Source organism: Labeo rohita, chromosome 3, assembly GCF_022985175.1.
Source record: "Labeo rohita strain BAU-BD-2019 chromosome 3, IGBB_LRoh.1.0, whole genome shotgun sequence".
In the NCBI taxonomy this organism is placed as follows: Eukaryota; Metazoa; Chordata; class Actinopteri; order Cypriniformes; family Cyprinidae; genus Labeo; species Labeo rohita.
In genome coordinates, this window is record NC_066871.1 from 26,392,642 (window position 1) to 26,415,736 (window position 23,095).

The 23,095-nt window shown below is 36.2% G+C and overlaps 2 protein-coding genes across 5 annotated transcripts in view; both read right to left on the reverse strand.

Annotated features, from left to right (window-relative positions):
• Nucleotides 1–1,870: 1,870 nt before the first annotated feature.
• On the reverse strand, nt 1,871–17,114 carry LOC127162655 (vascular endothelial zinc finger 1). Of its 4 annotated transcripts, XM_051105460.1 has the most exons (9): nt 15,958–17,111; nt 15,662–15,812; nt 12,883–13,256; nt 8,361–8,713; nt 7,738–7,801; nt 5,800–5,971; nt 4,771–5,187; nt 4,361–4,619; nt 1,871–2,799 (listed from the first exon to the last, which is right to left on the reverse strand). In XM_051105460.1, exons 1-7 carry the CDS (start codon nt 15,991–15,993, stop codon nt 4,862–4,864), a joined length of 1,476 nt encoding a protein of 491 aa, XP_050961417.1. In that variant the 5' UTR covers nt 15,994–17,111; the 3' UTR covers nt 1,871–2,799; nt 4,361–4,619; nt 4,771–4,861. The 4 variants fall into 4 exon arrangements, with proteins under 4 accessions (XP_050961417.1, XP_050961418.1, XP_050961416.1 ...); XM_051105461.1 differs by lacking the exon at nt 4,361–4,619 and having other exon boundaries at nt 15,662–15,797; nt 15,958–17,112; XM_051105459.1 differs by lacking the exon at nt 4,361–4,619.
• A 175-nt stretch (nt 17,115–17,289) lies between these two features.
• cdipt (CDP-diacylglycerol--inositol 3-phosphatidyltransferase (phosphatidylinositol synthase)) overlaps nt 17,290–23,095 on the reverse strand; it is a 6,018-nt gene continuing 212 nt past the window's right edge. The window contains exons 2-6 of the mRNA XM_051106701.1: nt 22,106–22,240; nt 21,868–22,021; nt 19,929–20,010; nt 19,703–19,784; nt 17,290–19,050 (exon numbers count right to left, since the gene is read on the reverse strand). Coding sequence (XP_050962658.1) covers nt 18,905–19,050; nt 19,703–19,784; nt 19,929–20,010; nt 21,868–22,021; nt 22,106–22,240 — 599 coding nt within the window. The 3' untranslated portion in view covers nt 17,290–18,904. The remainder of the gene's footprint in view (nt 19,051–19,702; nt 19,785–19,928; nt 20,011–21,867; nt 22,022–22,105; nt 22,241–23,095) is intronic.

Sequence of the window (23,095 nt, forward strand, 5' to 3'; positions counted from 1 at the left end):
TGCTGTAAGGTTCCATTTTAATTCTATAAATTAAAAATTATTTTAAAAATATAAAAAATATATATATTTTCCATAATAAATTGCATAACAGCTCTAAGCAATTGTAATATTTATTCTTAAAGCCTTAATATTTAGTAATATCTTCACCAGTTAAACACTTTTTGGAGTTTATGTTGCCTTGCCTTGTTTTCATTTTGCACTTTTTATTGTATTTTATTGTTTTGCACAACACTGCAGTTGATTTGGCAATACAATATTTGCCACGCCAATAACCCACCTGAAAACTAAAAATTGAAGTTATGTATCAGAGATATGGCAACACTTTACACTAAGGTGTCATTTGTTAATATTAATTAATGTATTAACTAACATGAACAAACAATGAACAATACATCTATTACACTATTTATTCATCTTTGTTAATGTTAGTTAATAAAAATGCAGTTGTTTGTCCGTGTTAGTTCACAGTGCATTAAATAATGTTTAAAAAACACAACTTGTGTACTTATGACCTCTCCAATAGAAAAGCTTTAAAAATATCCAATCTTATCCATCTTATTTTTCCCATAAGAGCAGGTGTGACCATTTGTAAATTTTCCATATAGTAAATCTGGCTTCCGGCCTTTCATATCCAGCTATTTTTAGCTGTACAAAACAGCTTGTTTTTGCAAATTAGTGTGTCTTTCAATATTTTTATATATTATCTTAATTATGAACACACTGGTCTGGTTTGTAGTGCAAACTGTTTTACCTTTTACTGCATGTTGTTATCCTTCTCCTTATTTCCCTATAACAGATAATGAACTGGAAGTCTCACCCATAGACTACTATAGTATGAAAAAGGCTAGTATAGTATAAAAAACTTAGTTTAACAAAAATTTTTAAAGGGGTCATTGGATGCCCATTTTCCACAAGTTGATATGACTCTTTAGGGTCTTAATGAAAAGTCTCTAATATACTTTGGTTAAAAATTCTCAATGGTTGTGTAAAACAACACCCTTTTTACCTTGCCAAAATCAGCTCTGCAAAAATCATCCCATTCTGGTCGAGGCTGCTTTAAATGCAAATGAGATCTGCTTGCCCCGCCCCTCTCTTCTCTCTGTGGAGTGACGAGCCTGTTTACTTTAGCCGCATTTAACCGCTAAACGTTAACTAGCACATTATCAGAAAAGGCGATCGCAAAGATTCATAAAAAACCCTTATACTCGCTTCTGCTGTAAGTGAAGCTGGATCATAAAGGATTTGCACGAACATAGACAGATATATGTAGATCGGGAGGCGCATTCCCTTCACAAACGTAATCCACTGCATCTTCAGCGGCTCAGATGCCGGAAATAAATTACGACCACTATGTTCATTATTACATCCAGCAACACAACACCTCAATCGCTCAATTCTTGTCTAACTTGCATCCCTGCTGCGGCATCAAAACATGGAGTTTGGTCTGTGACAGCTGATCTGAGGTAAGCTGCTCATGTCAATCAACTATCATGGGAGCGATGTGACGCCACAACGACAGGCATCTGAGAATGGCTCGATTTGAAAAAGGAGATATTATTTTTACAGATTAATTAAAAACCACTGCATGGATTTTTATCATTATAGGGTAGATTTGTACATACACTGCCAACACACATTAATGTTCAAACAACATGTAAAAGTAAACTTAGCATCCGATGACCCCTTTAAAAATACTTACTTTAATAAAAGAAGTAGGATTTGTAAAAAAAATGTAATGTTACACCTTTTGCAAAAAATGTCTTTCTCTCTCCCTTTTCCTTCAAAAGAATCACTTTTTAATTTCAAACAATATAGCAACTGTGTATCAAATGCAGCAAATGATATCCCAATAAAGCAAGTGAGACTGCAATTAGTTAAATTCAGTATAATCAGGTGCATGTTCATTATACAGAGATTATTTAGGATAAGAGCACAGCGACACCAACACATATTGGCGTTAAACAAGCATCAACACAAACAGAACTGGAAACATAGGTTACAGATCTTATGCAACATAACCAACATTACTACATCTGTTTAACATCTTTAGTTAAAAAAAAAGATTAAGATCAATGAGAAAAATATCAAAGGAGGCATTGAACAATAGATGCTTTTTTAGTACTCACGTATACTACGTACATTACAAATATAAATATTTCATCCTTGTGACCATGATTAAACCCTTTTACAATTCTTCACGGGGATTAATGAGAGGAAATGGCACTGGTATTTGATCCCCTCAAATCTTCAAGTTCTGTTGGACTGATCTCTTACAACAGAGTAAATTCATTTATAAAACATCTCTTCTGACTCCAAGATCATGTAGATATGAGCCATTATTATATAAGGAAAGGTTGGGAGGCATAATGTGTCAATTCCTCTTAGTGCTCTACATTCCCCAACACTGGATTTTTTTCATAATGAACTGGGACAGAACTTAATAACAGCCTACATTTAAAACCAGTGATCTCTCCAATGGGACTTTGCAAGAAAGTGACACCCGAACCAGTCGTCCATCAGATCTTCCTAGGATCTTCTAAACACGTTCAGTCTGTATCCATTAGACCAGATCAAAGCGTACGAGGGAAAAGCAATCCAGTGAGACTTGCAGCTCTGTCTGCACATAAAACTGAGTGTGAAGCAGGGTGACGTTTCTTGAGTTCATTCAAAAGTCACACTTGCTTTGGGAAGAGTCATTCAGTTCTTGCTCAGTGCCAGCAAGATTTGAGGTGGATGAGAAGGGTGGGCTAACGGGGTAGGTGTTCATGGCAGTTTTTGTGTTGGCATTTTCATGGCAGCCTGGAGTGAGAAAACATTTGGTTTGGTTTGTTTGGTAATGTTGCTTTGCATTACTGCTTTACAAAAACGTATTATTACTTTAAGGGATAGTTCACCCAAAAATGAAAATTCCGTCATTAATTACTCACCCTCATGTCGTTCCAAACCCGTAAGACCTTTGTTCATCTTCAGAAAACAATCTGAGAGTTTTTAAACAAATCTGAGAGTTTTCTGACCCTGCATAAGACAGCAAGGGTCCTACCACATTTAATGTCCAGAAAGGTAGTAAGGACATCGTTATTAAAGTCCATGTGACATCAGTGGTTCGACTGTAATTTTTTGAAGCTAGAAGAATACATTTTTGTTTTTTAATGTTCTACGTCAGCAGCACCACGTGTATGTACAGTGGTATTCTCCAAAAAGGGTGACGCAGATGAGAAGAACTGTTGAATAAAGTTGTTATTTCTGTTTTCTTTGCGTACAAGAAGTATTCTCGTAGCTTCATAACATTATGGTTGAAGCATTGATGTCACATGGACTATTTTAAAGATGTCCTTACTACTTTTCAAGGCCTTGAATATGTCCGTTGCGGTCTATGCAGGGTCAGAAAGCTCTTGGATTTAATCAAAAATATCTTAATTTGTGTTCTGAAGATGAATGAAGGTCTTACAGGTTTGAAACGACATGAGAGCGAGTAATTAAAGGTAAAGTCCACTTCCAGAACAACAATTCACAAATAAGTCAGTGCATTTCGCTTTCCTCCTCACATGTGGGGATACGGACATTGTCATCAAGTAGATTTATAATTTTGAAATCAAAAAGTAAAATTCTGTTTAAAAAAAAAACAAGAGCACATTTTTATAGTTTCTCAATTAAAGATATGAAAAAATATACATTTAATCATTTTCAATTAAATGCACTAGTAAAATAAGCAGATCGTACAGTAATATTTACCTATACCACATATTTCAATATATTTTTTTCATAAAACATTTTCAGGTACTGTACTATTCAAAGGTTTGGGGTCAATAAGTTATTTATTTATTTTTTAAATGGTTTTTGCTGAAGGAAATTAATTCATCAGCAAAGATGCATTAAGTTAATTAAAACAGTAAAGACATTTATTATGTTACAAAACATCAGTCATTCTAATCAAATAAATGCTATTTTAACTATTTAACTTTCTAATCACCAAAGAATCCTGATAAATAATGTATCACATACTCCACAAAAATATTAAGCAGCACACTTGTTTTCAACATAACAATAACAAACATCACAAGAATTAATTACATTTTGAAGTATTAAAATAAAAGAAAGTATTTTTAATTGCAGCAATATTTCACAATGTTTGTGTTTTACTGTATTTTTAATCAAATAAATGCGTCTTTGGTGAACATAAGAAGCTTTTACAAACCTTTAAAAATCTTACAAACTCCAATTTGGCTACATTGGGATTTCCATAAATTATTTTGAATGACAATACAAATGAACCACTAAATAAACATTTTAAAATAATTTGATGCTCAATTTAAAGGATTAGTTCACTTCCAGAATAAAAATTTCCTGATAATTTACTCACCCCCATGTCATCCAAGATGTTCATGTCTTTCTTTCTTCAGTTGAAAAGAAATTAAGGTTTTTAAGAAAAACATTCCAGGATTTTTCACCACTGATGGTTTTGCTAGATAAGACCCTTATTCCTCAGCTGGGATCATGTAGAGCCCTTTGAAGCTGCACTGAAACTGCAATTTGGACCTTCAGCCCACTGATCCCCATTGAAGTCCACTATATGGAGAAAAATCCTGGAATATTTTCCTCAAAAACCTTCATTTCTTTGACTGAAGAAAGAAACACATAAACATTTTAGATGACACTGGGGTGAGTACATTATCAGAATTTTTTTTTTCTGGAAGTAAACTAATCCTTTAAAGTGGCATTTATTTCTGCAGTAGAAAAAACATCATAAACTTGTTGTGAATATTTGCTCACCTGACCAGGTTGGGTCCATCCTCTTAGATTTTTCTCCCATCCCACCCATTAATCCCCGCTTCTTCCCTCCCTCCTCATAGTTTTCTGTTGGCTAGCTGTGGCTCTGAGGAGCAATGCTGGAGCAGTCAGTCACCAGCAGCCCAACTGTGACCGGAGGGCTGGAAACAGGAGTGGCTACGCCCACCGTCGCCACCGAACTGCTGCTGCTGCTGATGGGGCAAGGAACGTTGGGGTCCGTCTGGTTGGCGTGCGTGGCCATGTGACCCTGCAGCTGCGTGGGTGTCTTACAGTGTACCCCGCACAGCTGGCATAACAGCACCCCGCCTGGGCCTGAGCCACGGCCGACCCCACTCTCCTTCCACTCTTGCCCATGGTGCTTCTGAGCGTGTACGCGCAGATACGTCAGTGTCGTGAAACCTAAAGGAAAAAAAATGATTTTTATGAAAAACATACTTGTATTCTTGTCACTTTCTTAGTGCTCTAATTATACAGGGAACTTTCTAACTTGGTACATTACTAAAATACTTATAAATGACTAAATTTAAAACTAAACAACAGGTCCCAAAATATGCAGTTCAACTGTTATTTGTGTAAAATCCCATGATAGAGTATTGAAAGTTTGACAGTCTTATCTTTTTTACTTTTAAAAGTCTTTTGGTAATACAGTAGCTGCACAGTTTGATTCAAGCATTTTTGGTTAAAATGTGTAGACATTTTATTATTTTTCTTTTAGAAAATGAATAATTGTTTCGCTAGATAAGACCCTTATTCCTCGGCTCGTGCAGAGACCTTTGAAGCTGCACTGAAACTGCAATTTGGACCTTCAACCTTCTGATCCCTATTGAAGTCCACTATACGGAGAAAAATCCTGGAATGTTTTCCTCAAAAACCTTCATTTCTTTTCAACTAATGAAAGAAAGACATGAACATCTTGGATGACATTTACATTTTTATTTTGGAAGTGAACTAATCCTTTTAAGGAATGGCTATGCCTTTCTAAGCACAAATGAAATAATCAATGATACTCACTGCGGTTGCAGAGGTGACAGACGTGATGCTGTGATTGGTTATGCACCCTCATGTGATCTGTGATGTAAGCAGGGGAGAGAAGTTTGCCACATATGTGGCAGGGAACCTTGTCCTCGTGTCTGATCATATGAGCTCGTAACCGGTCTTTAGTAGCGAATGCAGATTCGCATGTCTGCACAAACAAACAACACAGTTCAAACACATTCTTCATTCTCTTTGGTATTCCAGCTCTATCCGCCTTCATCACGCACAACATGACTCATCCTCGTCTCACACACTGCCAGACACATATGGCTGCAGCCCACATACACGTACATCATCGCACATATGATCAGAAAAGCACATGCAAGAACATGTAATTCACTGTAATAAAGGTGTGATGAAGAATATCCAGGAATACATTCTAGGTTTTTGTAATATATGCAGTTGATTATCATAGAAAATAACTCTATTCATACATGGGTCTGTAAAGACAATAGCACATAGACTACCGTTTAAAGCTATGGGGTTGGTAATATTTTTTAAATGTTTTTAGTCTCTTATGCTCACCAAGGCTGCATTTATTTGATCAGATATACAGTAAAAAGAGAAATGTTGTGAAGTATTGTTACAGTTTAAAATAACTGTTTTCTGTTTTATGTATTTTAAAATATGAGTTATTCCTGTGATGGCAAAGCTGAATTTTCAGCGTCATTACTTCAGTTTTCAGTGTCACATGGTCTTTCAGAAATCATTCTAATATGCTGATTTGCTGCTCAAGAAACATTTACTATTATCATCAATGTTTGTAATAATTTTGTGGAAACCTTGACACATGTTTTTGAGACTAATCGAAAAATGAATTAATTCGTGTTGAATAAAAGCAAAAATGTTACATTTTTACATTTACATTTTTTCCAAAAAAACAAAAAACAAAAAAACCTTACTGACCCCAAACCTTTGAGCGACAGTATGTATGGTGTAGTAAAAGCATTAATATTTAAACATTCTGGTCTGTTTTCCAAGTAAAAGACTGCAATTTTTATGCATACACACTATCAGTCAAAAGTTTTTGAACAGTAAGATTTTAAATGTTTTTCGACAAAGTCTCTTCTGCTCACAAAGCCTGCATTTATTTGATTCAAAGTACAGCAAAAACTGTACAATTCTGAAATATTTTTACTATTTAAAATAACTGTTTTCTATTTGAATATACTTTAAAATGCAATTTATTCCTGTGATTTCAAAGCAGAAATTTAGCATCATTACTTCAGTCACATGATCCTTCAGAAATCATTTTAATATTCTGATTTGCTGCTCAAAAAAAACATTTATTATTATTATTATGTTGAAAACAGGTTTCATTGATGAATATATAGTTCAGAAGAGCTGCATTTATCTGAAATAGAAATCTTTTGTAACATTAAAAATGTCTATATCATAATTTTTGATCAATTTAAAGCATCCTTGCTAAATAAAAAAAAGTATTAATTTCTATAATAATGAAGACTGAAGTAATGATGCTAAAAATGTAGCTTTGATAACAGGAATAAATTACTTTTTAAAATATATTCAAACAGAAAGCAGTTATTTTGAATTGTACTAATATTTCACAGTATCACAGGTTTTGCTGTATTTTGGATTAAATAAACGCAGGCTTGGTGAGCAGAAGAGACTTCTTTAAAAACATTAAAAATCTTACGGTTTATTTTTTTTTGCCTGACAGTAAAAAAGATGGGTTTTTTTTCCTGCTCTTTAAAGCATTTACATCCATTTTTCAGCAAAACTGTTTTATATTTAAGCTTTAAAGTTTAAATGATCAAATTATTGATCAAATTATTTCCAATCGCAATCAATGACACATCAAATCCCACAGACTATGCAGAAAAAACATTAGTGATAAATAATAAGAGAAAGAAAAAGGGAGAGGAGACAGAAAGACCAGAACAGTATGATTACCGGACATTTGAAGGGTCTTTCTGTGGAGTGCACCTGTCGCACATGACTGTTCAGATGGTCAGGCCTGGAGGAGACAGAGAGAGGGCTCAACCAACGAAAACAATACCTACAAAATCACAATAATTAGCAGGGACCCTTGTGTATTTGTGTGTTTGCTGCACACCATCTCCATGTGAACTAGAGGAGGATCTTGCCTGTTCTTGCCTCAGGGCCACATGGGGCCACATCAGGGCCCAAAAATATTTTTTTACTACTAGCTGGACTGGAGTGCATATGGATGTGGATGTTTCTAAATATATGGCATAGATAGATAAATACAGACAGAAGGTCACTAATTCCTCATCTAACCCATTTTCACTCTCAAATTAGTAATTAGGGCATCTCTCCATAGCTTTCAGTAAAATGACAACATTCAATCCTCCACCACTGTCAGAACTACAGTTGTGAAGGACTGTAAAAACCTCTCTGTTGAAACCTGCTGTGAATTGGCCTGATAAACAGTTTGGTCTTGTTTACGCCAAGCATGCGTTTCTAGAAATCATTAAAAATTCATAATCTCAGTACACTCATGGATAAAGTGTGTTTATGCAACTATTTTTTATTTTTTTTGGTGTATCTCTTACCGTGAGAAGCCCTTGGCGCAGTGTGGACACACATACGGTTTCTCCACTCCTCCCTGGTGCGAACGAACATGATAACTCATCCGATCCTTTCTCTTAAAGCGCTGTTGGCAGATTGGACAGGAGTACGGCTTCTCATCTGAATGGGACAACCGATGCCGGTTAAGATGGTACACGTCCCTGAACGCCTTCCCGCAAGCCTCACAAGCATGGTTCTTCCTGACCGGATTGGGGTTAGGGTTGGGGTTGGGATTAGGATTGGGAGTTGGGTTGATGGGTAAGGGGTTTGTTATTGGGATAGATATTTGGATCGGGGTGGGATTTAGGTTATCGTTGAGGTTGGTATTTGGTGCAGCCTGAAAAACAATAAAAAAGAATTTCAGGTTTTTTGATCTTAAACTGTTTTTTGTTGTTAGAGCCACAAATATAACACATCTTTCTGTGTCTTCTGGGTAAAACATATATGATGTTTGCTGACCTACTAACCAACTGACTGTAAGCGTTCAACAAATGAGGTGAGAGCAGGTATGAGACCATGTTACACAACCGTTAGCCTGATTTTTGAAGAGTCTTGGGAACTGGATGGTTTGAAACTGACTCCAACTATGTTAAGTTCATTGTGGGACAGCAGGCAAGTAGAGAAATAATCATGAAATGATGATATATGACACTTTCCATAAATAGTGTACAATCTGGTGTCTGATTACTGTTTTAGAATCATAGACAATCTCAAATATCTGATATTCTCCAAATGGATGGAATCAAAGTCTAGGCTATGTTTACACTAGTGCATTTTCGCTTTAAAACGCATAACTTTTGCTATGGTTACACCTGTCGTTTACACTACTCCGCCGTTTTCGACCCTTAAAAACGAAGACTTTTGAAAACGTTGCAGACCCCGCGTTTCAGGGTGTGTTCACATTTGTCATGTTTGGTTTGATTAAAACGAACCCTGGTGCGATTGCTCTGTTAGTGCAGTTCGCTTGAGTAAGTGTGAACGCTACCATCCGAACCCTGGTGTGCACCAAACAAGCTAAAAGATTGGTCTCGGTCCGCTTCCAAACGAACTGTGGTGTGGTTCGAATGATATATAAACACAACACGGAGCAAATACTTCTAAACTAACCAAAAACAGGAAGTAATGACAAGATGCGATGCTATCTGACATGATTTCATGAAGGGAACAAGCGGTGTATCCAAAACAAAATGAGCAGAGGGCAAACATGGAGCAACTAGGGAGTAAAGTGCCTTTTATGAGCTCTTTGTGAGTTCGTAGGTGGTGAAAATAAAATCATATACATGCAACAATGAGCGTGCTTAGTCCAGAAGACGGTATTGTGTGTTTTCGACTTAAAGCGGCACTAGCAGAGCGATCAGTGAATAGGTACTTCGATGTCATACACCCGCATCACCGCTTTAAGTCAAACGCACTGTTTCCTTTTATTTGGAGTGTTCGGTGAGTTCCGTCACAAAATATACATCATTCAACCCAACCAATCAGGTTGTGAACGTATCATTATGCCTCTAGGTTCAGTATCTTTAGATTCACTGTCAAAAATGCCAGTGTGAACGCTAACGGACCAGGACCAAATGTATCATTTTCCTTTTTGGTCCAGACCAAATAAATCACTACAAGTGTGAACAAACCCTCAGTGTAAACGGACCAAAATGGAGACTTTTTAAAACGATGGCGTGGCTGACCACATTCTCTCTGCGTATCCTTGATGTGTAAACAATAACATGCTCATTGCTGTACCCAAAGATCTGTATAGGTAGATGCATCATTCGACCGCTTCAAGCACCTGACGTGTCCTCCATCTAAATAATCTACCTATACATATCTATGGTTGTACTTGCATGAATAGTCATGTGGCATGGTGCATATATAGCCAAATCCTCCTCTCCAGAATCCAATTTTCTAGCTGATTAACAAGTTTATGATCACCAAATATATTCTTTCTAAGGCAAATGTGACGTTACATGACATTGTTTACGAGCTGTTATATTGAAGTCTTTTTGAGGTTGAAACACTGACTGAGCAATTACATGAGACAGGATATGGATTTCAGTAAGTTGTACTCTTTCTTTTAACATATCTTCAGATGTTTATTCAAGTTTATTTCACGTTGTAACTGGTATTAAAGGGGAGGAGACGATCAGTTCACATGGTGCTTCTCTTGAACTGAGGGGCTACAGCGATCTGTCACTCCACATTAAACAGCACCAAAATGACATTTATTGTTTAAATACTGTGATAAAATGGACAGAATTTAAAATCGGAGACTGTGGCTACGTTCACACAGCAACAGAATACGGTAGTCAGTCCTGCATTTGAGTCCTTAATACGGTTATGTTCACACACAGGCGTGACAATTGCATTCTGTAACTCACACCCATAAATTTTCAGGACTCACAACCACAGTTTTATGGATGTCATCATCTTTGATATTACTCTGATAACTGTTCAGTGACAGTATTCGACCCTACCGTAAGCAGCTGTGTGAACAGGACATTTTGAGACTTACACCTGTAATTAATTGCAGTTATCAATCCCAAAAACTGACTGTGTGTACGTAGCCTTAGTCTCATATCAAAAGTAAGAAAGCACAAAGCTTATTAAGATTTATTGGATGTGATGCACACTACAATGTTCCGTTCATTAACTGAAATCAGGTTAGGCCCTGTTTACACTAGTGCGTTTTCATTTTAAAACAGCATTTTAAAATAAAAACATTCCTCGTCCACAATGGCGTTTTCACTGCATTTCAAAAACAATCTCCATCTACACTACACAGTCGAAAACACATGTCACATGACCATTCATGCAGGTACAACCATAGAGATTTATAGGTAGATGCCCTATTATTTAGATGGCGGACGCATCTACGTGCTTGAAGCGGTCGAATGGGGAATCTACCTATACATATCTATAAGTAAACAGAAAAAGCCTAAGACTAATCGATTCTTGGGATTTAAGAATCGATATAGTTTGGTAAAATCCAGAAATCAATATTTTTACCCAGCCCAATCTGGCACTGTTTATTATTATTATTTTATGTTTATTTAAAAAACAAATAGGTAAAAAAAAAATACAATTATCTATCCATCTATCGACATATATATATATATATATATATATATGATTGTTAAGGACCTCCTTTTAACCTCCCATTTGAACATTTGTGTATGTGTTTGTATATATGTGTGTATGTATGCATGTGTGCGTTTATATACAGGTGCATCTCAATAAATTAGAATGTCGTGGAAAAGTTCATTTATTTCAGTAATTCAACTCACTGAATTGGTGGGTTTTTGTTAAATGTGAGCCAAAATCATCACAATTAAAAGAACCAAAGACTTAAACTACTTCAGTCTGTGTGCACTGAATTTATTTAATACACAAGTTTCACAATTTGAGTTGAATTACTGAAATAAATGAACTTTTCCACAACATTCTAATTTATTGAGATGCACCTGTATATATATAGAACTGTGCAAAAGTTTTAGGCCACTAGTATTTTCACGAGCTAAAAAATGGTTTACAGTAAGTTATTTCTATCTTTTGCTGTAGTGTGTCAGTAAAAAATATCGGTTTACATTTCCAAACATTCTGTTTGCCATTAATTGTAATAATCTAGTGAGATTTTTGTTTGCACAGGCAGTCTGACAACAGCCAGTGCTCCACACAGAGATCTGATCTCATCATCATCCAGTCTGTCTGGAATGACATGAAGACACAGAAAAACTGAGACAGAGTAAATCCAGAAGAACTGTTTCTACATCTCCAAGATGTTTCAAGTAACCTACCTGCAAAGCTACCTGAAAAACTCTGCACAAGTGCACATTGGGCAAAAGCTGCTTTAAACGCAAAGGATGGTCACATCAAATGCTGATTTATTTTAGTTAATAGAAGTTCATTGATAAAGAAAATCTATTTATGACATTGTTTTTGACAGCATCCTCATTTTATGTGCCTAACTGCCTAAAAATGTTAACAGTACTGTAGCTTTGTAGGTGTAGCTCTCTTAAAGCATCTTGGAGATGTTGCCACAGTTCTTCTGGATTTAGTCTGTCTCTGTTTTTTCTGTTTCTTAAGACAGACTGGATTGAATGATGGAGAGATCAGATCTCTCTGTTTGCACAAGGAGTCTGACAACAGCCTGTGCTCCATACAAAAATCTCACTGGATTATTATAATAAATGGCAAAATGAATGTTTAGAAATGTAAACTGATATTTCCTACTGACACACTACAGCAAAAGACTGACTTTAACTGACTTTAAACCATTTTTAGCTGATGAAAATACTAGCGGCCTAAGACTTTTGTACAGTACTGTATATATATATATATATATATATATATTACACACACACACATTTTTTGTTTGTTTAATTTAAAGCCCTATTCTGAACCCTATTTATGAAAAGTGCCTCAAGTGAGTTCAAAATGATGTAGAAAGACATGAGTGGAAAGGTCAAAGCAAAGGTATGCAAAGTATTAACCAAAGACACAAACCAACCCGACCTGAACCATTGTTCCAGTAACCACCACTGCAGTAGGGAGGGGCTGGTTCACTGTCATGGCAACCGTTGCTGGGGCGATAGAGACAGCCACCGTCTCTACCTGCTGATTGCTGATTGGGGAAGGCTGGGCCATGGGGTCGACCGCTGTGGGTATGGAGGCAGGTATAGACAGCTGGAGGAGAGAAAGAGGGATGGTCTGCCTCTCCACTCTTGCTCCAGCCTTGCCTCCGTCCATTTTCTCTCTAGCGGCTCTGTCCTTCATCTTCACCCCAGTGTGGACAGACTGGTGACGCCGCAGGTTGTAACTGTTCTTAAACTGCTTGTTACATATGGAGCAGATGTGCGCAGGTCGGGCTGGTCGAGTGACTGGCTTAACTGGGAAAGAGAAAGCGAGAGAGATGGTTAAAAGACACTGTAATTATTCATACACAGGTGTACTCTATTTGTCACCAACACCAAGGCTAGGACTATGAGTGAACTCAAGAAACAAACATATAAATTAAAATACTTCTGGAAAGTTTCTACTTAAAAGGATAGTTCACCCAAAAATGAAAATTACCTCAGTATTAACTCAAGTACAAAGTACAAAAAAACATAGTACAATTTTTTCGATTTCGATACAAGTTAAGAGGAAACTGGTTTCCTTCGCCATAATCAAACCTTGGTTCTCTCGAGACTAGCATATTCTCACTGGAGCTTAAGCTACGCCTACATCCTTCATCATCCGCTGGATCGCCACTCTCTCATAAATGCGCACACGACAGTTAGCGGAAGCTAGATATTATGGTTGATAAAGTATTAAATAAAGACATTTTTCTTACACAAACACATCAATTCACTTCAGAAGGCCTTTATTAAGCCCGTGTGGAGTACTTTTTATGATGGATGGATTTACTTTATTAGACTTCATTAGACGACATTTCAACAGCCATTCATTTTCATTATTAAGCTTGGAAAGGCCAGGACATTTTTTAACATAACTCCGATTGTATTCGTATGAAAGAAGAAAGTCATAAACAATTAGGATGGCTTGAAGGTGAGTAAATCATATGGTGAGTAACTTTCATTTGGATGAACTATCCTTTTAAGAAATTGAAAGCAGTAATTACAAAGAGCTGTGAAGTACATTTCTCTTTTTTTCCCTCTTTTTTCAGTTACTGACAAAAACAAAAAAAACTTTTTAGCACTAACACATCACAATAACTTGCAAAAAATGTACATTAGCTAGAAACTGATATCGTATCTGTGTATTTTATCATTCTCTTGCCATTAGAAAACTTTTTTTTAGCATGTCTTATGACTGTTCTTCATCAGGACTACATTAAATGCATAAAAAACTGCCCAATTTGCATTGGTTCCGGAAGTTTTTTTACCCTAGGGATTTGAAAAAGAATCTTCAGTACAGACTTCTAAGCAGCTCCAACATGAATCACATCATAAAAACCTTTGATTTGAAGTACAAAGGTTTTGAAATGTTAAAGAAAAAAAATGATGGTACTAGACTGTATATGTCTGTGATGAGCTACTCAATGAACTACACATCCCATGGAGCACATCCTTATAAACTGATAGGAAAACAGTCAAATATATAAAAATAAAAAACCCATACAAGCTCTCCTGCATTAAAATCACGTCCTGTGCAGCGATGGTCATATGCTCATTGACAGTGCTGGAGTCTTACAAAATTCATTATTACAGCGTTTATATTTATACAGTATTTTATATACTTAATAACTAAATGTTATTATATTATTTATTATTATATTATTTATTTATTTTTTAATTGTATTATTTTAACTTAAACTTATTACATTTAGATTTTGACATATATATATATATATATATATATATATATAATATGTATATATATTATGTTATCATATTTTTATTGTGTTTTATTGTGTTAGTTAGCTGTTTTTTTTAGTTATTTTTACTTACCCAACTGCAGTTTGATTGAGATTAATTGGAATGCACAATGAAAAAAACATGGGTACGTGTGTGTGTGTATATATATATATATATATATATACACATATATATGTCAAAATCTAAATGTAATAAGTTTAAGTTAAAATAATACAATTAAATAAAAATAAATATATTAACATGTTATTTTATATTTGTAATTACATTATATTTTTTATTTATTGTATTATTTTAACAATAACTTATTTTGGATAGTTGCCAAGACAGCTTTTCTATTTTTCTTTTCTAATTAAAGTTTTTTTTTTTTTTTAAGTTTTTTTTCTATTATATATCCATCTATCATTTCATCTATTGTATAGCTTTATTGTAATGATCCATTTTTGATAGTTTTAGTTAACAACAACAACACTGGTTCATTAACCCGGTTTCTGTTTCCATGGTAACAGCAACTTCTCTGAATGGTCGATCTCTCTTCAGGTATTGTGGGTAGTGTTGTTTTCTCTGACAATTAGGCTTGATCTCTAAAAATCAATTAGTCTACAGAGAAAAGTAATTACATTTTGACTTCTGGAACCCTGAACTGACAATATTTCAACATTGTGCTCCCATTCACATGTTCATCTTGTAAATATGATCTTTCCAACATGATTTAAAGGCAACAACAGAAGAGAGAAAACATGCAGGCATCCTAAATGATATTCCAACCTTATGCAAATAACTGTCTCATTAACATCTTCACTCATTTACATCACTCTCAGCCACCAAAGCCACAACCACAAACAGCCTAACCTCAGTTCTCTCTCCAGTCCCCAGTGAACTCCCTCTCCCACCCTCTTGTTTTGCCCCTCCCTCACCCGGTACGGGCTCCTCGCTCAGCGCCGCGGTGTCCACCGTGGATGGGGGCGGGGGTATGTGCTCAGGGGGCGGCTCCTGAGCGGCATCGGTGAGCTCCGGTAGAAGATCTGATTGGAGGGTCGCGTCAGTTTGGGACTGTGAAGGCGGAGTCTAGCGTGAGAAGGGGCAAAATCACAGATTTTAAACATTCTTTTGCCTTTACTTGTGAATGAAAGCACACCGGTGCCATTAGCGAGTTATTCACATTACATAACACAAAAGCTACCAGCATTAGCACACATAAGCATCTGCTTACCTGAAAGAGGAAATTGCTCCAAGCCGCATCCATCATGACGTGTAGAACAGTAACGTTACCGACGCCGTTTAAAAAAAAAAAAAAAAAAAGATTTTTTTCTCGTCTCGTCTTAATCAATTTTATATATTAAAATGTAAATCTACCAACATGTTAGTACAATTCAAAGAGTGAAAGAATGCATATTACACTGACACTGATAAATATATATTTTACCTTATTTCTAAATAGTGAAAAACAAAGAATAAGAAATGACAGCTGTCAGTCACAGAATGTTATTAACGCCGCATTGTCACATAACAGTGGCCTATCATGCTTCAAAATAAAAAAAATGAATTTCTGCATGTAAGTGTTTTCTTATTAATTAGACCGCTGTGTAATAATTCATGCAAAAATAACAGAATTAAAATGGTAGTTTAATGTTTCACTTGCTCTCATCGGTCGCATGGCGTGGTTAAAAATAACGCCATCAAATTTTATTATAAGGTTCTCCATCCAGGCCCCGAGCGGCATCTGTGTAAGCCTCGGCGTTGCGTTAAATCTCATTCGGGTCTGGCGAGCGCTTCACCGGTCGTCGTCCATGGCTCCGCCTCGGCATTTCAATCGAGAGGATGACATTTTTTTCCTTTTTTTCCTGCAATACTCTCACCCTCCCACCCTCGCTCTTTCTTCCTTTTCTTTTTTTATCCCGTCTTCTCTGCCCCGCTATCTCTCCCCCACCGCCGTGTCCCCCTTGTTTTAAAGGGATAGTATATTTTGAGTGAACACCCCCTCTGTGTCTTCGTCCCCTCCTCCACGCGATGTTCTGGAGCGCGGTGTCGTCCTCCCGCGCCCCTCCGGCGCTTGAGTTCGGCCGACGCAAATTACAGCATAAACATCGAGATCAGTTAAAAGAAACCATCCGCGCGTTCTTCTCGAAAAACTAGCGCTACAACACAAAGGTTCTCGACGGTAGACAACTGGATGTTCGTACGGGGGAAAAAATGTCGCAGGTCCTTAAAGGCAAAGACGCACGCAGACGCAGCTGCGGTAAATAATAAGCGGCTCCAGATCACTGCCGATAATAATTGTACTCGCCCAATGGCATTAAACACATATATCAGATTCACGCCCAACTAACATTCTGGACTCCCAGTGCGTTACTTTTTCCCCGAACGTTCTCAGAATAGAACTCTCGTGTACTTTTTCGAATGGAAATGGAACGTTCGTTTCAGGCTGTGCGTGATGGTTCAGAGAACGTTGCTTTAACGTTCACTTAACTTCTCTACAACATTACGCCAGCAACACAAGTCTGTTTTGTTTGAATTAGTCATTAAAATAAAACCAAAAACACCATCACATTATATGCAGGATTAAAGCTGCATCTTGACGTCAGGATATCTTTATTGTCAAATCATCAGTTACAGTACAAAAGGACTTTGCTCCAAAATCATATAACTTTCATAGATTTCTTACCATTTATATCTACAGCTGTAAAAATTTAGACAGCAAATACTACCTGTCAAAAGTTTTTTTTTTTTTTTTTTTTTAAATAAGTTGCTTTTGCTCACCAAGCCAGCATTTTTTGATCCAAAGTACAGCAAAAACAGTAAAATGTTGAAATATTTTTATTATTAAAAAACTGCTTTTTATTATAATATATTTTAAAATGTAATTTATTCATGTGATTTCAAAGTTGAAGTGTTAGCATCATTACACCTGTCACACGATCCTTCAAAATCATAATATTCTGATTTGCTGCTTAAAAACATTTATTATTATTATGTTGAAAACAGCGTAGAATTTTTTCAGGTTTCTTTGATGAATGGAAAGTTCAGAAGAACAGCATTTATCTGAAATAGAAATATTTTGTAGCATTTTAAATATCTTTATCATCACTTTTGATCATTTTAAAGCATCTTGGCTAAATAAAAAGTATTAATTTCTATCTTCTAGAATCTTTCTATTCAAAGAAACCTGAAAAAAAATGTACACAACTGTTTTGAATATTGATCATAATAATAGTTTCTTGAACAGCAAATCAGCACATTAGAATAATTTCTGAAGGATCGGTGACACTGAAGGCTGAAGTAAAGATGCTAAAAAATGCTTTGAAATCACAGAATTTTTAAAAAATATATTCAAATAAACAACAGTTATTTTAAAAGAATAAAAATATTTTACAAATTTTCAAGTTTTTGCTGTACTTTGGATCAAATAAATGCAGGCATTTTGAGCAGAACAGACAAAAATCTTACTGTTCTAAAACTTTTGACTGGTAGCGCACATCTACCCCTCTACCACAACCGAATAATACATTCAGAAGGCTATGGACGAAAATGATACCAGAGCCACTTGTTTAATATAATAATGGCTTCACACTCTTCAAACTAATATTCACACAGATGTTCTTTGATACAGTCTAATAAAACCGTAATAGACAGGCTCATACTGACAGTTCAAAAATAACTAAACACCACATCTAATGATAAAACAACGGCCTAGTACAATAATACTCAAGTGGCTTTCAAGTGTGGAATGTGCCTGTCTATGTGTGGAAATGTTGGTATTTAAATAGCAGAACTATTCTAAATCCCATTAAAACGATACATGATTATTCCATGAACAAATAAATTAACCGTCAAAAATAAAAATTCATATGAAGACACCCCAAAGATGACATAAACGTAGTACTCTCATAGTGCAACTAGTTCCAACAACAGCAATGAAAAGCACGACTATAGGAATATGGCTAAAACTCGTAAGGAATTTGCCCTGGTTTTATAGCTTTGATAATCTATATTCAAATAAATATATTTGCTCAGTGAGGCTGTGTGAGGTCCCATGACTGAGTTCCATGATCTCATCCTTGTTTATACTGGCCAGCGTTTTATCATCACTCTTATTTTCTGCTCATCTCTTTTGAATTGGCCTCCATCTTATTTTCTTGGTTTGTGCATACTCTCGTGTTTCATTGTGCTTTGCTCCGCTCTCTCTCACGGTCAGCCACATCGATAGCAGCCATGTTACAGGAGGCGGTGATGAGGTGGAGGAGACTAATGCCAGATTTCAGCACACAGACCACGCCGCAAACTCCCAGCATCCATTGCAGCCACACTGGGCAGAAAAAGAAAATGTTAGTATCTTGAAATGGACCAGTTTCACTTTTTACAGTGCTGAATGTAAACTACAACAAATATTTACAGTAAAACCAAAATTTGTTCAGACACTTTCAAAAATTCTCCCATTATCAGAGTTTATTGGCTATAGTTTAGAAAATGGTAATAAAATATGACAAGAATTCAAGAGTTAAACTGTGTCAGTACAAATTCATCTTGATAATGTTAGATAACTTTGATAGAAAGGTATGTAACAAAACATGGTCAGGTCAAAGTGTCCCAAATCTTTATCAAATTTCCTAGTAGTCCACTGTATGAAGAATTTTTGGGTATAATGTCACAGTTTACAATATTTTCCTATCCTCACTTACATAAATGAACTATAGTACATCAAAAATTATATCTGTGTCTGAATAATTTTCGTCTGACTGTATGTGTTTGTTGTGTTCCCATTTGCTCCAAAAGCAAATAATCAAGTTACATTTCAATGACTTTTAAAAAGAGGAAAAAATAATTAGTTGCATTAGTTTTCCGTAATTTAATGCTGAGGTAATATAACAAAGTGTAGTGTTATAAAAAACAACTCAGCATCACAGTTTGTGAAAACAGTCCATTATAAAGACAGTGAGACACCGCCTGCTGATACTCACCCTGGGGTTCCTCAATGTAGTACATTATATAGAGCAGACAGTAGAACAGCTCGTTCCCCATACACATGAAAAACAGCACCGGCTGTGGAAAAAACACTGATGTCAGAACAGCCTGCACATGTAAACTTCTTCACTAGAAATGCATGCTTTAGGAACAACTAAATAAGCTTCTGGTGGGAGCTCCTGACTGTGTGAATGAATGTGCACGAATGAGTGAGTGTGTTACCCTGGATGTGTAGTACAGTCGTAAGATGGGGTTGCCAGAGAGGTCAATCGCCTTGTGACTAGTGGCTCCCTTCATCATGGAACTGAAAGAAATGGGGGAAAAAGGAACAATTCATTATCATCATCCTGAAATGTTTTCCTCAAAAAAAAAAAAACAATTTCTTTACGACTGAAGAAAGACATGAACATCTTGGATAACAAGGGGGTGAGTACATTATCTGTAAATTGTTGTTCTGGAAGTGAATTTCTCCTTTAACCACGAGTTATGTAGAACTTACAGGTCACACAGATACTTAAAGTGATAGCTCACCCAAAACTGAAAATGACCCCATGCTTTACTCACCCTCAAGCTATCCTAGGTGTATATGACTTTCTTCTTTCAGTTGAGTACAATCGGAGTTATATTAAAAAACGTGCAACATTTTTTAATACAACTCAGATTGTACTTGTCTGAAAAAAAAAGGCATACACCTAGGATGACTTAAGGGTGAGCAAATCATGGGTAATTTTCAGTTTTGGTTGAACTATCCCTTTACATACAGTAATTAAACAATAAAATTGGATTCTAGGGGCCTGTGGAGATTCATGAGAAGACATTTCAGAATTGTTTTATGAACATTAATATTCTGACATGCATCGTATAATAGTGTTACTATTACATGTTACTGATTTCAATGAAATGTTACAAAGAAAATCTAACTAGCTGAAAGACCGTGGGCTCAAATATAGCTCAAAAGAGTTTTTTAAAGTCATGATGAAATGGAAATGGCGACAAATCATCGGAAAAGAAAAAATATAGGAGAGGGATGTTTTATCAAACAACTGTTCATTGGATGACAGCTCTGAATATGAGCTAGCAGACAATTCCAAGAAAGGGGAGATAAAACTGCAATTGTTTGTCAGTAGATGTATATTACAAATGGAGGAGCATTTAACTTTGCACTTTCACTTGAAGAAAAAGCAGACTGCAAATTACCAATTAGGCAAGTGGACCGTGCGTCTGAGAGCTATGTGCGGGGGTGGCAGTGCTGTCCCATGCTGCACAAGAGAACAGTGCTAGTCTAGGCAAAATGACTATGTAGCCCAAGCCAGGATCTGCCTCTGATGGATAATGCTTACCAATCTGGGGTGAGATAATCTGTAAACATTAAGAGAGATTTCTAGAGACCCAAAGGCCCCTCAAGTATGGTCTTGAATCAATCATTGCATTATGCATGAATATATCAGATGTCTTACAGAATACTGCAAGAATGGCGTATTTTTGTAAGCCAACCTAAAAGCCAGCATCACCCTGTTTAGCGCCACCACTGTCTTTTGAATTATTGCTTACTTAAATCGCAAAACAGTTTTTACACTTACTTGAAGTGGTTTTTGACTTAAAAGGGTTAATGCGAATAATGGGAAACGCATTTGCCAAACTAGCCCATGCGCATCAAAAAAGTCATGAGACTTTGTGCAATGGGACTGCATAACCTGACTAACCAGCGGACAGCACAGCATCTGATATGTTGTTATCTGTGATATGTTCTTGATCTTTCTGAAATGCCTGAGCAAAGTCTGTCGTAAAAGTATTTCTGCATAACTGCCTTCCAGAATGGTCTTACATGACTGTGTTCCCAAACAGCAGGCATCCACCTCCAAAAGCAATGACCGCATTTATTATGTTTTGTCTGCTTGCTCTGAAGTGCAAGTAATTTATATGAAAATTATTATATTCAGTGGCTTCTCCTACTTTTCTGCATTTAGTGCCAGTTTATAAGAAAGTGACAATTTTGTTCTCTTTGACTTTTTGGACAGAAACTGTGCTTATTCCCAAATGTTTTATGCTATACTCCAATTTTACGCACAAGTTAATTCTGCAACTTTGGATGGAAACCTACCTATTGACTAATCCCTGCAGCACTCTATTGGACAAAATACTGTTATAATTTTGGACGCACCTGTGCAGGTGCAGCCAGTGGCTGGCCACGTCCAGACACATGCTGAGCTGAAACAAGAAAGTGTAGGACGGGTACAGCAGTGCCAGGTTCACCAGCAAACACATGGTTGCACACCGGTCTGTCAACATGTCCAGCATGGCACCAAACTTTGTACCTAAGAAAGAGGCAGGGATGGGAATAGTGCGAGAGAAAAGCACAAAAGAGGAATAACGTGCAACACAGAGCTGAAGATCACTACCTTGATTAAGAGCGCGGGCTGCATGTCCATCGAAGGCATCCAACAGAGCACTCAGTAGGTAACAAAACACAGCTGGGCCAGGGCAACAGGGCATCAGGTAGAAAGATACCAGAGCCAGTACAATACGGGCATATCCTATTGAAAGTACAGATTCAAAAAGGTTATAAGCACATAACATGCAAACAAAAATATTTATTGTGGCCACGATTTAGGAATTTGTCCCCTCGTAATAATAAAAAAGTGGCCATGTTATATTAATTGGTAGTACAAAGTCTTAATGTAATTTTAAGTAGGGAATGATTTAGTACAATGCGGCCCCCGAATTACTAAAATGAGGGAACTAATGAAAGTCATGGGAATAAATTGTTAATTTGTGGCTTCGATTTAACTAAACCAATGGATAAAAATTTAGGCCACAATTTACTAAGAAGAGGAAACATATTCTTAATTTGTGGTCCCGATTTCAATAAAAATAGGGAATTAATTCATAAAACATGGGAACTAATTCGTAATTTGTGTCTGTTGTTGATTGGATTTTGAGATATGGGTGTTGATGCAGATGAAAGCAACCATGAAGCACATGTCATTTTCCGGGTATTAAAATGTTATTAAACATTAAATTACTAGGCCAAAAAATGTTAACATTAACATATGCACGGATAAACTGTTCATAATAAGATCCATACTATGCATTTGGAAAATAAATGGGGTGAAATTTAATTTCATACCAACTTTAATCCTTTTTAATGCTATTTTGTTAGCAATGAATGAGCTTCACTCGTGTATTACAGTGACAGCGTACAGCATCATGTCAACATCCGCAGGAAGTAATAAAAAAAATACAAATAATAAAAATAATAAGCAGCTGTCAAAAACAATAATCATGAAAAAGCTAGAATCTTTATTACAACCATGTGTGATCTTTAAATACACATTTTAAATGAAACAACTATCATTTGTTTGAAAGCCGAAACCTGTCGAGCGCTAACG

What these genes read in the sequence shown, in the direction of transcription:
- LOC127162655 (XM_051105459.1), bottom strand. Translation starts at nt 15,993, where the DNA reads ATGATGGATGCGGCTTGGAGCAATTTCCTCTTTCAG. An exon ending in TGCGCCAAGGGCTTCTCACG is followed by an intron (nt 7,802 to 8,360) that starts GTAAGAGATACA and finishes TGTCTCCTCCAG; the next exon opens with GCCTGACCATCTGAACAGTC. An exon ending in AAAGACCCTTCAAATGTCCG is followed by an intron (nt 5,972 to 7,737) that starts GTAATCATACTG and finishes TTGTTTGTGCAG; the next exon opens with ACATGCGAATCTGCATTCGC.